This window comes from Tupaia chinensis, unplaced genomic scaffold (genome assembly GCF_000334495.1).
Source record: "Tupaia chinensis unplaced genomic scaffold, TupChi_1.0 Scaffold149184_1, whole genome shotgun sequence".
Classification (NCBI taxonomy): Eukaryota; Metazoa; Chordata; class Mammalia; order Scandentia; family Tupaiidae; genus Tupaia; species Tupaia belangeri.
The window spans coordinates 1,726,029-1,740,889 of NW_006209032.1; the positions used below are offsets into that span (position 1 = coordinate 1,726,029).

Sequence of the window (14,861 nt, forward strand, 5' to 3'; positions counted from 1 at the left end):
CTGAGGACACCCCCACAACTACCTCGCACGGGGAGGGCTCCGTCCTGGGCCGGGCTTCCTCAGTCTCTGAGGCAGCTAAGTACAGTCCTTTCACACTGTCATCCAAGTGGGCGCTCTGTCCACACCAGGCTTTGTGGACCCAGGCAGATCTGGGGGACTGTGAGAGGCCTGTGGATGTTGGAGCACCCCTGCAAATACAGCCTGCAATCTAGCCATCTGGTCGTCTTGGGAAGAGCCCAGCAAACCTTGTAGGAAGGCCTGAGGGACAGTGTCCCTTAGAGACCCAGGGAGGCCAAGGGACCTGAGGGCTGCTGGAGTCCTGTGGTGACTAAGTAGGGGCTGTAGTGGGCACTTAGCGGAAGAGGAACGGGCAGCTCATGGAGGGGAAGCTCCCAGGGTCACATGGCAAACACGGAAGGACGCTGGGCAAGACTATTGGGAAGGCCTAGCACAAGGGGACTGCCAGACCTTCGGGCAGAGGGGTGTTCTGAAAGGCTCTCACCAAAGTTGGAAGAAAAATGACATCAGGCTCAAAGTTCACAGGTGTTTTCATCGCATGGCTGAAATCAAGGGTGGCTCCAGAACCCTCCTGCAAGGGCTGCCCTGACGTCCCGGGCAACCCCTGGTCTCCGCTTCCCTCGAGGACCGAGCCGAGGGAGTGGACCTCCGGCACGTGCTCACAGGAGCCCCAGGGAGCCCCAGAAGAGCAGCAGCATGCAGCACGCGTGGAGGACGGGGCTCAGCAAGGCGGGGCCGGCCCTGCTGACGAACTTCATGTCGGACACCTGCTTCTTGATCCACTGCGTAAAGTGGGTGGTGCTGGTGTAGATGCCTGGGAACTGACGGCGGCCGCAGTTGAAGCTCCAGCTCACCACCCCCATCTGGATCCAGGACCCATTCTGCTGGCACACGAGGGAGCTGCCCGAGTTCCCCTGCAGAGGAGAGGAGGGGAGGCGTGAAGATGCAGAGGGCCTCCTCGGGTCTGTGCCGCCCGACGAGGAGCCACCCTGTGAGGGGGCTCTGGGACCCAGCTCTGCACTGAGCCCAAGCTCAGAACCACGCGGGCCTCTTCATTCTCCTGGTAACCCTCTGACCCCAACTCCATGGGCCCCTCCTCCAGCCTCCCCTTCACTCCTGTTGGACAGTCCTTTTTCCAGCAACTCGGCTCGCGGGGTGATCCGTTTGAAATGAACACCAGCCCCTTCTTCTCTGTGCAAAAATGGATCCAGCTCCTCACTTTTTTATGTGGGGGAAAAAATGGATCTTGTATAAGAACCATGTTTATGGCGCTGGCAAGTGGCACGGTGGTGAATGCACTGGACTCTCACATGGCTGACTGTAGTTCAAGTCCCGAACCTGGTAGCTTGCTTTCTCACTTTCTTTCTCTCTCTCTCTTTCTCTCTGGTCAAACTGAATAATGATAATAAATAAATAAAGTTAAATAAATAAATAAAATTTTAAAAAAGAACCACATTTACAATGACATACATCGAAAGGTAATAACTTACTTCTGGTGATGCCAGATTCCTTATGATATTTTAAACTTCCACTATACTCTTCTGTGTTGTTGGAAAATCCCATAAATCAGAAAAATGGCTCAGTACCTCTATTTTTCAAAAAGAATGATTTATTTAAAATTTTCACTATTATTTTATTATTTTATTTTTCATTTGCTACAGGGCACATGTGCTCACCAGAGAGAGAGAGAGAGAGAGAGAGAAAGTGAGAAAGCAAGCTGCCAGGTCCAGGACTCGAACTGCAGTCAGCCATGTGGGAGTCCAGTTCCTTAACTACCACACTACCTGCTGGTCTCCCACTACCTCTATTTTTAATATCATGCAGACCAAGGTTTAAAGAATGTAACCTAATGACGAGCACGTAAGATACGAAGGGAAAAGCAATACGATCCCTAAGGACACGGAAGACCTGCATTAATGAACCGTTACGCCATGGCTCGCAGACGAGACTACCTGAAGTGGTCAGCAACCCAAAAGGAGGCAACCTGAATGCTCAGTATGGAAGACGAGATGCTGTACCCAACTCTCCTGCTGAAGGGAACTGCAATGTGGGATTAACAGACATCATCATTTTAAATGTATGGAGGAGCTGGTGAAAAAATAGACTCCTTAGAGTTCGAAACCTACGTGAAGGCTGGAATCCAGAGAGGGCAGCAGAGTCCAGAAGACGGCATTTGCCCCAAGGTCCTTTGCCAAACCCAGCGAAACTGAGCTTCAGTTTCCACAGCCTTGTTCATGGATGTGGGAGACAAGGGGCAAAACCCAGAGCCACCCTAGGAGGGGAGTCTAGGAGGAGACTTCCTGCAGAAAGCTGCACCTCCATGAAAGAACTACACACTCAGAGCGAGGAGGACCCACCTTCCCATGAACTTGCAATTTTAATTTACATGGCCTGGGTGATTCAAAAGCTGGAGCTAAGGATGGTGTTGTTTACAGTGGTCCTGGGTTGGTCCGACCCTCAGGGAGGAACTTCCCCTTCCAGCCATCCTTCAGAGCATTGCCACAGATAACATTCTGAAGAGCGTGTCCTCACCCCTCAAGACATTATATAGCACGCAAGGAAGTCAGACACCATGAGCAAATGCCAGCCAACAGAGGAACTGAGAGCAGAGGCACAGCCTTGGAGGCCTGAGTTACAGGAGTTACCACACAGAGGCTCCCAAGTATCTGGCAAGGGGCCATTTCTTAGGTTTGGTGGTGAATAGATGCTGGTTGTGTTATTCTTTACTCTTCATACATAGTTTTAGAAATATTCTTATTTTTACTCAATATAGAATAAAACAAAAAAAATCAACAATTGTCTATTCTGCTATTAGTTTCTTTATTCTGGGGACCAGCAGACAGCATAACAGTTATGTGGCTGGATTTCCACGTTGTTGACCATGGTTCAAGTCCCAGACCTGGAGGCTTATAACTCACTCCAGGTACATGTGCATGCATGTCCAATATCCCAAGAGGAGATTGAGATTGTGGCATGGCCATCCTGCCTGGGGGGGGGGTGATTTCTCGCTTTCTGCCTCTCTGTCTCTAGCTCTCCAGCGAGCGTGTGCACTCTATAGCAAAAGTATCTCAAAAAATAAAAGAAAAAAAAAAGAAAAATTATTTCTCCCATGAGAGATAGAGACAGAGAGAGAGATAGGCACCCCAACAAGATCTTCTCTTCATGGTCCCACCCCCAGCTTCAGACAATCAGAAACATGAATGGGCATGTGCATGTCCTTGGTGTGCACAGGGAGACCTTGGGATTTGAACTCTGGACTTTTCCACGTGGCTTCAGAGTCACAGGGTGCTGTGCTGCTTCTGTTCCACTGTGCTGGTTGTTTCATTAATTTTTAAAGTTCCAGCAGTTCCAATTAAAAAAAAAAAGAGTAGCAGGATTTTTTCAGGGACTTGACAATCTCGTCCTAAAATTGCTATCGAAGGGTAGTAATCCATGAATTCTATAACAGTTTTAAGAAAGAAGGGAAAATTGGAGTCAGATGGGTTACAGATTTGCCCTCCCTGACAGTTAGATATATTTCAAAGCTCTAAGTATAGAAATCGTGTGGTACTGACATAGAAACACAAAAACAGACCAATGAAGAGCCCATCGGGTGATGCCTGCACTTGAGGAAACTTAGAACGCATCACAGGGGACATGGAGTCGGTGGGAAAGGAGGACTCTGCAGTAGGTGGTGGAGAGACTAGCTCACCAGACAGAGATGAGCGAAGCTGGGTCGTCCTGCCATAATATTCCAGAGGACTTAAAACTCTAAATGTGAAAAGTCAAAAAAGATACACCAGTAAGAACATATAGGGCCATGTCTTTACAACTTGGGATAAAGCACACATACGCACACGCACACACACACACACACTAGGTACTTCCATAGGGCATGTGCACTCCCCAGAGAGAGAGAGGGAAAGCGAGAAATCACCCTCCAGAGGGGATGGCCACGCCGCGATCCCTTCTCCTCCATTCTCCTCTCAGGACTGTGGGAACATAGGCACACACACCCAGCATGATCGTCAAGCTGCTGGGTCCGGCACTCAAACTGTAGACTAGGCTATGTGGGATCTGGCACCTTAACCTCCACGCCACCTGCTGGCCCAACTTATTTTTCAAAATAAGAAGCAGAGCCAGCCTTGTGACCCAGAGGTCAATCACTGAGCAGAGGGAGCCGGATCCCACACAGCCAGCCACTGTCCCACAAGGTAAGAACAAACGAGAATAAACGATGTATTGCCATCGATCATTGATCACTGCGCATTCAGCTGAAGCCATTTGAAAAGGCGTGACTGAAGACCAAAGGGGATAATTCATACATTTAGAAAGCAGAAAAATCACAGACTTGAATGAAATCAATAGCTTATTCTTTAAAACAACAACAACAAAATAAATACGTTATTAAGTCTTCCCAAGAAAAATAGAAAGAGAAGGGGAATGCAAATACTTGGAGGCCTGAGTCGGAAAAAGGCTGGAGCCACGTCCAGGGGAAGTACACTCTCTCAGGATCGCCAGGGCTGTGTACAACTTCTCCTTTATGGGCTTAAATTCTGGATGGAACGAGTAGTTTCTAAGAAAACACAAAGCAGCTCAGCTGATTCCAAGAGCGGCAGAAAGGCTGACAAGTCCGACAACGATGGGCAAAACATCTTAAAATACTGCCCAAGGACAACCACGAAGGAAAACAGGCCTCTGTGGTTTCAAAGGCAGCTTCTACTCCGTGTTCAAAGGAGAGGTCATTTAGATTCTTTCCCGGATGGTCCAGAGCATGGCCAAATACTTTTCAAATGAGGCATCGTGATGAGACTAGAAGCTAACAAAGGAGGTGGCGTCCCCTACACATCTTAGAGAGGAGGCCAGCCTCACTGGAGGCAAAAAGAAAAAGAAAAGAAGGCTGTCAGGCTTGTGCCATGTGGACCGTGCTCAAGGGACTGTTGACTCCCCGAGGCCAAGGACCATTCCTGGGCTGCCGTAGTCTCCCGCCGGGCCCAGGGCCCAGCAGCCACCGTTTCTGTTGGAGGAATAAATAAAGTGATTAAGACACATTCTTAAAAAAACTGTGCATCCAACAGATGAATGAAACAGAAGTACACCGTGACCCGGGAGGAGGATCCTGGAATGCGGGGTGAGTGGAGGTCACCGAACTGACTCAGCACATGCAGTGAGAACACAAAGCCATCCGGAGAGGCGTGTGAAACACGTGTATAAAGCAGAACATTCATTCCTGAGATAAAAGGCCATCACACAATCGAAAGGAGCGGCTCTCTCCTCAACAGATCATGTGACCGCGGAGAGCTTCGCGGTCGAGTGTGAGACGCAGGGCCGGGTAGGTCGGCCACGGGGAAACGCAGAGCCGCGATGCCATGCTCCCAGGCTGTTCTGGGGAGAGGTACCCAGACCAATGAAAACGTCGATATTGTGCAAATAAGATATGAAATCGTTCCTAACTGCAAATCGTATGGAGACATATGGCCTGGGAAGTCTAAGTCAGCTAAAATCAGATAAAATAAGAATTCGGTCAGCTGAACTCCCAGATGTTTTCTTTTCTTTTTTTAAAAAATATTTTATTTAATTGATGATGATGATGATGATGATTCAATTCGACCAGAGAGAGACATGACGAGAGAGGCAGAATGATAATGAGAAAGTAAGCCACCCGGTCCAGGACTCGAACCGTGGTCGCCCATGTGGGAATCCAATGCTCCAACCACCACGCCACCTGCTGGCCCTACTCCCAGATATTTTCAACAAGAGGATGAATCTAGGGGTTGGAAACAAAGAATGTGAACATGCAGGAAGGGTTAGTCCTGCTAAGGAGGATGTGGACATTGATTAACTCTTGGTCTTAATTCCAATTTTAAATGTATATGTATAAAATCTACAGTGACCAGCAACAGAAAGAAATTTACACTTGTAACTTCTAAACCACTAAGAGAAAAATAGAGCGAAAGAAAAACTATCAAACCAAAGCACAAGGTGGAGGTGTGGAGAGGAGACAACAAAAACAAACAAGCGACCTTCTGGGCTGGGAAAAAAATAGCACCCAACTTTAGGACTTTTATAAGAGACATACCTAGCACTAAATGGCACCTCTCCTGGAAGACATCAATTATTCTGGAATAGAGTTCTATACATTGCAATTAGTCAAGAAAAAGAAGTAAGCACACATATTGAAAAGGAGGCAGACTGATTATTTTTTGCAGATGATATGTGTCTAGGCCCATACCACTGAGGCAAATCAACGAGGCCCAGGAAGATCACTTATAAAGCAAATACACAAAACCTCTAATACAAACCAAATATCCTGCTCCCAACAAGGACTTAGCATGTAATGTCTAGGAATAAATGCAAGCAGCACACAGTAACTACGGGGAAAACCAGAAACTCCTGTTCTAGGGGCATAAAGAAATAGTAAAAAATAAAAAGAGCTTGTTTTCCCTGAATTAATCTATTCATTTCCACCAAAATCCTCACGTGATATTTGGGGGGACAACATTATTCTTTTCTGGGGGGGAGAGGATTTTGCTATAGGGTGTGTGCACTCACCAGAAAGACAGAGACAGAGAGACAGAAAGCGAGAAATCACCCCCCGGGGAGCTGGCCATGCCACAATCCCATCTCCTCCATTTTCCTCTCAGGATCTTGGGCACGCACACACACGAACCACAGTCGACTACATGGGAGTTCAGTGGTTCAGTGACATAGCCATTACGCTAACTGCTGGTCCCTTGGACAATATTATTCTTAGACCATTCAATTATAACAAATATGGAGAAGCGGGATTTCTGGGGAGTCCCTTCTCTCCCTCGAGCTTCCACTTCCTCCAACCTCATCTTGCTAAGAGCATAAAGTCATCTTTCATTCCAAATGACAAAACATAATATATTAAAATAAATTAATGATGGAATCACAACAGTCAAATTTGAGAGGTGATTTTAAAGCTCAAATCAAAGGTGATTTCATGGCCTTAATTGCTTTACACAGAAAACTAGAAAGAGTGAACTTCTCTGCTCAAACAGACATAAAAAGAAAACCAAATCCAGCCCAAGGTAAGCAGACATATTAATAGAAATTTTAAAAAATTGAAATAAATGCTCAAAATTTTCATCTCATACTGGGCCACCAGAAACTAGCCTTCATATGTTCCACATTACGGATACTGCTGTAGAATTAATTTTATAATTACGGGGAAACTGCAATGGAGATTAACAACAACAAAAAAAAAGCATGGGTCAAAATGCAATCAAAATGGAAATGATGTAAAATACTTAGAAGTGGGTAATAATAAAAATATTACATATCAAAATGTAGAGCATGAGGGCTAGCAGGTGGCATGGCAGTAAGATGCTGGACTCCCACATGGCTGACTATGGTTCAAGTCTCAGACCTGGCGGCTTGCTCTCTCACTTCCTCTCTCTTCACTTGTCAAATCAAAAAAGATAATAACAACAAATAAAATTAAATAAATAAATATTTTCTTACAATGTAGAGCATGAAGTTAAAGTAATATTTAGAGAGAAATCTGTAGATTAAACACTTGGATTAGAGAGGCAAAGAGATCAGGACCAACAGATGGCATAATGGTTACATCACTGGACTCCCACGTATTCAACCACAGGTTGAGTCCTGAACCCGGTGACTTAAAATTCACACTGGGCACATGTGCATGTTTGCCCAAGATCCCAAAAGGTGAATGGAGGAGAAGAGTCTGTGGCATGACCATCCCCCTACGGGCATGATTCCTCATTTTCTGTCTCTGTCTCTCTAGCGAGTGCATGCGCCCTATAGCAAAAATCTCTCTCTCCCCCCAAAAAAAGAAAGAAAGAAAGAAAGGCAGAGAGACCAAAAGTAAATGACCTAGGTACCCAACTCAAGGAGTTTGCACCCGTGTATGCAGGAGCTCGATAGATGGGAGGGGCGGATATGTCGCCAGAGCGTGAGGTGGTTTCTTCATGACACTGGGACGATGGTAGCCCACGGAAGGAAATAAATATAGATCTCTACCTTATGTCACTTGTAAAATGAAAGCCATGTGGATTCAAAATGTGGAAATGAAAATTTCCAAATCTGAGGGGAATATAATTAATGCCCTAGAGCCGCATGAATCAGTATGGACTGACCGGAAGATGTGAGTGGCAGAACCGCGCTTGCAGGGTAACGCCGTTTGAGCAAAACGGGTTCTGCCGACACCTGACCTAGAACGGGGGCAACTGACGTTGGAAGAGTGTGGACGCCCTGAGAAGCACTGCCTTGTCACCATCGTGGTGAAAGGGACAGAGTGTACCGCACCCGTTACAGGCCGGGAAGGTTTCCACACGGGCTCCCAGGCCACGAGAAAAGGCAGGCATGAGCCCTGCACGCCCCTCCCTGTCCCCGTCCACACCGTGCACCTGACAGGTGTCCTGGCCCCACTCGGAGCTCGCACACAGCATGTCTTTCCCGACGAACTCCCTCTGGCTCTGCAGGAAGAGGAACTGGTACCGCTGATTGCAGACGTCGTTCTTCAGGATCCTGACGGACATCTCCTGAAGGTGGTGGTAGGAGGACTTCGGGGTCACTGAGGAGAGAGAGCTGCCTCCTCACCCCCCGGACTTTCGACCCAGTCCAGCTCAGAGCTGCCCACATCGCTAATGGGGGTGCCCTTTCTAGGGATGGGCTTCATAAAGGCCTCGGCCCACAGCCTGACTTGAGAAAGCCCCTTAGTCATTTTCTTTTCCTTTTTTTTTGAGAGGTTTTTGCTATAGGGCACATGCGCTCACCAGACAGAGACATAGAGACAGAAAGTGAGAAATCATTCCCCAGGAGGGATGGCCACACCGCAATCCCTTCTCCTCCATTCTCCTCTCGGAATTTTGGGCACACACACACATGCGCCCAGTGTGAGTTTAAGTCACCGGGTCCGGGACTCGAACTGCAGTCAACTACATGGGAGTCCAGTGACATAGCCATTATGCTAACTGCTGGTCCCATGTTATTTTATTTTTCACTTATTTATTTTGATTGATTTTTTTTCAGCGTATTACATTTCTTTTTCCAGAAGGAATACCATGCATATCAGTCGATACAAAAACATTAAAATCCACATTATCATCATCAAACAGCTTTTCATTATTTTTTTCCAGATTATTATTCCAATGATTTTTAAAAAACAATCACTATTTATCTTTTTGCTAGTAAAAAGACTTCGCCCACCATGAAATACCTCTCAGACCAGTCCAGTAGAGAATACTACACATGTCATCAACAGGTGATAAACCATTTCGGTGTCCCACTAAGGTCATGCCTCTCTGTTCTCTTGCTCCCCTCCACGCTCTCCCCTTCTCCCCGTCCCATTCCTCCCTGTCTACCATCGCTATTTTCTCTGCTTCTATGCCCTCCGGTATTTCGATCTCTGCCGTAGAGTGCGGATAGCCGGTGTACATTAAGTGGACACATACAATACCTTTCTTTCATATCCTGGCTCGCTTCACTCACCAGTAGGCCCTCCGTGTCTGACCGCTTCCTATCAGATGCCAGGGCCTTGCTTTTGATGGCTGAGCAGTGCTCCGTAGAGTACCTGTGCCCCACGTTTTAGCCCCTAGTCATTGAATGACAAAAGCAGAACTAGCCACAGGGCTCGTAGGTGACATCCAGGCACCAAAGACGAATGACTAAGCAGAACTAGCCAAAGGGCTCGTAGGTGACATCCAGGCACCAAAGAAGATGTAGAGTCCCCCAACAGCTCAATTTCTAGGAGGGGGAGCACTGCCCTGTGCCCCGCCCCCAGGCAAAGCAGCAAGACCCTGGAGCCCAGCGCATGGGACCCCATAGGAGGACCCCACACATGCTCCCAGGTTCGAGGACCCAGGGGAGCAGCAGCAGGGCCCAGGCCTGCTTCTAGGTAATGGGCGTGTGTGGTGGCTGGAGGCCATCTCGTGACCTCCTGAGGTCATGGCCCTGGTGCCACCTAGAGGGAATGCCATTCATAGTCAAAGAGAAATTCCTGCCACGCTGTGGGGTGATGCGTGGCCAGAATTTAACTACACTCTGGAGCCGAGGCTCAGGAGGCCACATCCGTCTCTCACACTACAGCACTGAGTCCCTCTGCCCAAGAGATGGGGACTGCATCTGGCTTGCTGGAAATGCCAGTGCTGAGTGAGCCAATAAAGGGGTGACCAAACGAGCCCGCCTTGGGGAGTGTTCTGGAGAGGAGGGTGTCCCAGGCCCCTCACCTTTGGTTCTTTTGCCCTCCGCGAGTCCCCACCCGATCACCCAGCACGTGGACCCGATGGTCAGCTGCGTTTTGATGTTGGGGAGGCAGACAGGCTGCACAGCGGGGGACCAGGAGATGGGGGTCTTGAGCTTCAGGAGGGCGATGTCCTGAGTCATGAGGTTGCTGAAATTCTCGTGGACCGCGATGCGGGACAGCGGGATCTGCGTGCCGTTTTCAAGGAAGTTCTGGACTCCCACCTTCACAGAGTACAGTGTGGGATCCTTGGATCTGTAGAGCCACCGGGTAGGAGGCAGGTGACGAGCAGGAGGTGTACATGGGGGGCGGGCAGAGCACAAGGCCACCCAGCCGGGCCCCCACGCCCATACCCCCCAGGACACCCTCCACCCTCTCTGCCAGTATGTCCCTGGCTGCGGGCCACCCCGACTGACCTCTGCAAGCAGTGCGCGGCCGTGAGCTCCCACTGCTGGTGAATGAGGGAGCCGCTGCAGATGTACACGCCCAGGTACAGGATGCTCGCCTGCCACGGCCACTTGCCCACCTCCACCAGCCTCCCCTTCACCACCCTGCAGGTCACGTTGGTCTGACCACAGGCCTGGAACCAGGGCCCTGAGGAAAGGAGAGGAGGGGCCCCTCTCAGGCGCTCAGGCAGCAAAGGGCAGCCCCCCCCCATCCCGGCACAGCAGACATGGAGGCAGAGTCCCCTCCCAACCCTGTCACAAGAAGCCTTCACTATCTTTTCCGCCACCTTGAAACAACCAAGACCCAGAAGCAGCAGGTGCCCAGACACTAGGCCAGACGACCCTCCTAGGCTCGTTACACATCAGCCCCAGGCCTCAGTTCACAGAGCATGTACCCAGCTGGCTTGGGAGCGGAGGATAGGAAAGCGCCGGCAGGGGACGAGTGTCAGCCAGGGCACACGTGGGCAGGGCTGCCCGGCGGTGTCACCGAACAGAAATGAACAGTGAGTGATGTCGCGCTGTGCGAACCCAGGGTACCTTGACCCAGACCATGCCCCTGGAGGTCTGGTCTTTGCCCCATACAAGGGAGTGAGTCGAGGTGCTGCCCCTCCCTCCTGGCCTCTCCCTGGCTCCGACGGCAGGGGTCGGGGGAGAGGAGTCCACACTGAGTTGGGGATGAGAGTGAGATGTCCTCGATCCGTGACAGAACGTGACCATGTGAGACTGAGTGAGGAGCTCCCCCTGCCGGGTCTGGCTGTGGGGGCCGTTCCCCTCCTGCAGCCCTGCAGTCCTCCAGCCCATCAGATCCTGGGCACTCGTGGGTGTGCCTGGTGTTTTGGGCTGACCAGGCCGGGAATTCGAACTGCTATCAGCATGTAGATTTGGTTACTCTCTCTCTTTTTTTTTTTTTTAGATTTTTACCCTAGAGTATGCATGCACTCAGCAGAGAAGCAGAGAGGGAGAGACAGAGAAAGGAAGAAATCACCCCCCAGGGGATGGCCACGCAACAATCCCTTCTCCTCCATTCTCCTCTCGGAATTTTGGGCACGCATGCACACGCGCCCGGCATGTTTTTCAGGTCACCAGGCCCAGGACTTGAACCATGAGTGTGCAGGGCTGAGCAGAGTGGCAGGCCCATGGCAGCAGTAGCCAAGGCCTGTGTGTCCTTGCCTGGGGGAGTCAGCAGAGGGAGAGGTGGCAGAGGGCCACAGGTGCAGACAGGGCTCCTGGCCACAGTGACTCTTCAGTACCTGCAGAGACATCTGCGGGCCTGCCCCATGGACACCCGCGGGGATCACAGGCTGATGTGGGCTTCATACCGTGTGCCCAAGAGCTCCCGGGACCGTCGGATGTAAGTGGCCAGTTCCTGGTCACATGTCCTGTGGCGGATGCTTTCAGCCCCAGCCAGTGGCCTTCAGAGGGCCCCACAGGCCCTCCAGGCTCCCCCACCTCCTTGGATGGCACGCTGCTGGTCCAGTCCGCGGCCCTTTCCATGGCTGTCCTGCTCTCTGCGACCCCAAGGGGGAGCCCCAGCCCCAGTCCTCCATGCCATGGTGGAGGTCTATTGTCTCGGGGAAGGTCTGCCCAGCCGAGGCCACTCCACGTGGGAAGGGAGGAGAGGGCACTGGGACAGGGGCTGGCCCTCGCTATTCCACCAAGCTGCATGCGCACAGCGAGGGTCCTGCAGAGCTCTACTCCTTGCAAAGTGACAGCTCTAGGGGCTAGGGTGGGGCTTTGCCTCTGTGCTCCGCACCCTCAGTGGGTGCCTCAGGTCCCAAAGAACAGAACTCCGGCCAGGACCGCCTTGGCCCTAACTTCCTCCCCAGACCTTACCCAGGGTGTGCGGGATCGAGTCTGGAGATGGCAGCTCCGGGATAGCTGTCAAATCTGGGGCCATGATGGATCATTTGGGGGTGCCGAGTGTCACAAGTCACCCCTGTCCCTGGCATAGGGTTGTCACTCCATACAGAGTGAACGCTCTGGTTCACACAGACTCCACTGCAGACCACTCTCCCCAGAGATCGGAGCCCACGGCCACCCCACCATCATCAGGCACGCGGCAGCTGGCAGCTGCAGACGTGCACACCTCCCGATCGTCCCCGACGCCCGAGAGCGCGCAGCGCAATCCGCGGTGGCCGATGCCGTTCAGTCCGTCATTCAGTCGGCTGGCAAGGCACTGACCAGGACAGGGCCACTCAGAGGTGGAAGGGGACAGGTCCCTGAACTGGTGACACCACAGAATGGGCAGCTAGCAGGTGACACAAGCCAGGGCTGCCACCACGAAGTTCACCTGTGGATGGGACAGCCAGTGGCATGATGGTTAAGGCAGCCGATTCCATGTGGCTAAGTGGTTTGAGTCCTGGTCCCAGCAGCTTGAAAAACGCAACGGGTGCGTGTGAGTGCGTGCCCAGAGTCCCTTGAGGAGAGTGGAGGAGAAGGGACTGTGGCATGGCCCGCCCCTGGGGCGTGCTTTCTCACTTTCTGTCGTGGTGTCTCTCTCTGGTAAGTGCACGCAAAACTAAGAAGAAAAAGACCTTTCAGGGAAACCGCCTGTGGTAGCCAGGTGCGGGGGAACCTGGAGACCCTCTGTCCCCGGGGGTCCCAGGCACGCCCAGAGTCTACTGAAAACCGCTGTGGAGCTCCGGCTCTTCCACTCACACTTCCCTATGCGGGCCTGAGGCGAGGCGCGTGGAAGCCCGCCCCTTGGGGCCCTGGCTTGCGTGCCGCAGGGCGAGTGCACACCCACGTCACACCCTCCCCCACATCCTGGCTCTCCACGACCATGCTCACTGCTCCATGGGTGCCAGCTTGTCCCCAGCCTGAGGGGTGTATGTGCGTGCGTGCCCAAGATCCCGAGAGGAGATCCTGGGAACTGGAACCGTTCTGGCCCCACGTGGGTCTCCAGTCTCTGAGGATGTCCCAACAGGACACAGAACAAATGGCCCTTCAGGTCCGAGGACAATGGCATGGGCACCTGGGCAACCAGCCCCTCCTATCTCTGTCCCCTGTCCCGAAGCCCTACCTCCAGAATGGAGCTGCTCCCCAAATCTGGCAGAAGAAACTGGAGGCTGGGGAGGGGCCTGGAGCTCTCCCGGCCCACATGCCATGGTGAGTGGATGTCCAGCCCTCCCTGAGCCTCAGGAAGGGGTGTGGGGGCAGAGTGGGTGTGGGCGGGGCCTACTGCAGAGGGTTCTAGAACTTACGGTTTGTTTATTCGGGACAGCAGGGCTGGGGAGTTACCAGCCTCAGGGGCTCCGGGACTCTGTGGCTAGATCCCCGCCGAAAACCGAGCACACCCGCCACTGGGGGGCAGAACCCTGAGACCACCTGCCATTGGGAAACTTCCAGGAACCGGGCTCCGGCGCCACCTCTGGGGTTCAGCTCTCAGCAGCGCACTGATGCCCAGCCTTGGCCTGCTGGTGCCCTCGCTCTTAGCCGGCCGCATACTGCATGTCCGGTCCCCAACAACAGGACAGCGCGCACCCCCAGGGTCCAGCCCAGGCTCCTTCCTGAAGCTCCCTGGTGGCCCCCAGAAGTGTGGAAATGAGGCCCTGAGAGGGGGCTGACTAGTTCCTGAGTGATGGGGAACTGGGGCCTCCCTTCCCCCAGGGTCTGTGTCTGCTGCAGCTCGTGGTAGGCAGTGGCCAGATAGGTTTGGCCCGGGAAGGTGGCCTCCCACAGGAAGCAGCTGGGGGTGTGGGTCTTAGTGGCTCAGCAGAAAGAATGACAGGGAGCTCAGGACACCGCCCCCACCTCGGGGTCCCTCCCTTTTTCTCCCAAGGCTCCATGCTCCCCTGCTGTCCACGAGGACCCCCTTCCTGCTCCATCCCACTGCTGGTGTTGGTGAGGTTCACGTGGGAGACCAGCTGGCCCTACCATGAGCAAACCGCTTGGATCGTCAGAGCAGAGGCGGGCCTGTCCCCCAGGCCGAGGTTTCACTCCTGTGACCCGGAGAGGGCACACACGCCGCGGAGACACACCCAGTTGGCAGGAAGAGCCCTGGCTGGAAATGACCCGCAGCCACCCGGCGCAGGAGGGTGCTCCGGGGACTCACACCCCGATGCCACGCGGCACACAGAGCTGGATGCGCATCTCATTGTGGGTAGTCAGATGTGGAGGAGTCTGTACTGCGCGAGAGTGAACGTCAGGCAAAGCAAGTTTTGGGGGATGTGGTAGAGGCAAGGAAG

At 52.3% G+C, this 14,861-nt stretch overlaps 1 protein-coding gene across 1 annotated transcript; it reads right to left on the minus strand.

Annotated features, from left to right (window-relative positions):
- Positions 1–294: 294 nt before the first annotated feature.
- Positions 295–13,811, minus strand: PRSS46P (serine protease 46). Its single transcript, XM_006171016.3, has 5 exons — positions 13,697–13,811; positions 10,645–10,822; positions 10,215–10,483; positions 8,394–8,560; positions 295–932 (listed from the first exon to the last, which is right to left on the minus strand). The coding sequence occupies exons 1-5, from the start codon at positions 13,779–13,781 to the stop codon at positions 678–680; spliced, it is 954 nt and encodes a 317-aa protein (XP_006171078.1). The 5' UTR covers positions 13,782–13,811; the 3' UTR covers positions 295–677.
- Between the last annotated feature and the right edge of the window lie 1,050 nt (positions 13,812–14,861).

Bases quoted from the DNA above. Each gene is read 5' to 3' on its own strand.
- PRSS46P (XM_006171016.3), bottom strand. From the start codon at position 13,781: ATGGCATGTGGGCCGGGAGAGCTCCAGGCCCCTCCCCAGCCTCCAGTT. The intron at 10,823-13,696 runs GTAGGGCTTCGG...TCCTTTCCTCAG, and splicing joins GGAGCAGCTCCATTCTGGAG to GGCCCTGGTTCCAGGCCTGT. The intron at 10,484-10,644 runs GTCAGTCGGGGT...GTGGCTCTACAG, and splicing joins GCCGCGCACTGCTTGCAGAG to ATCCAAGGATCCCACACTGT.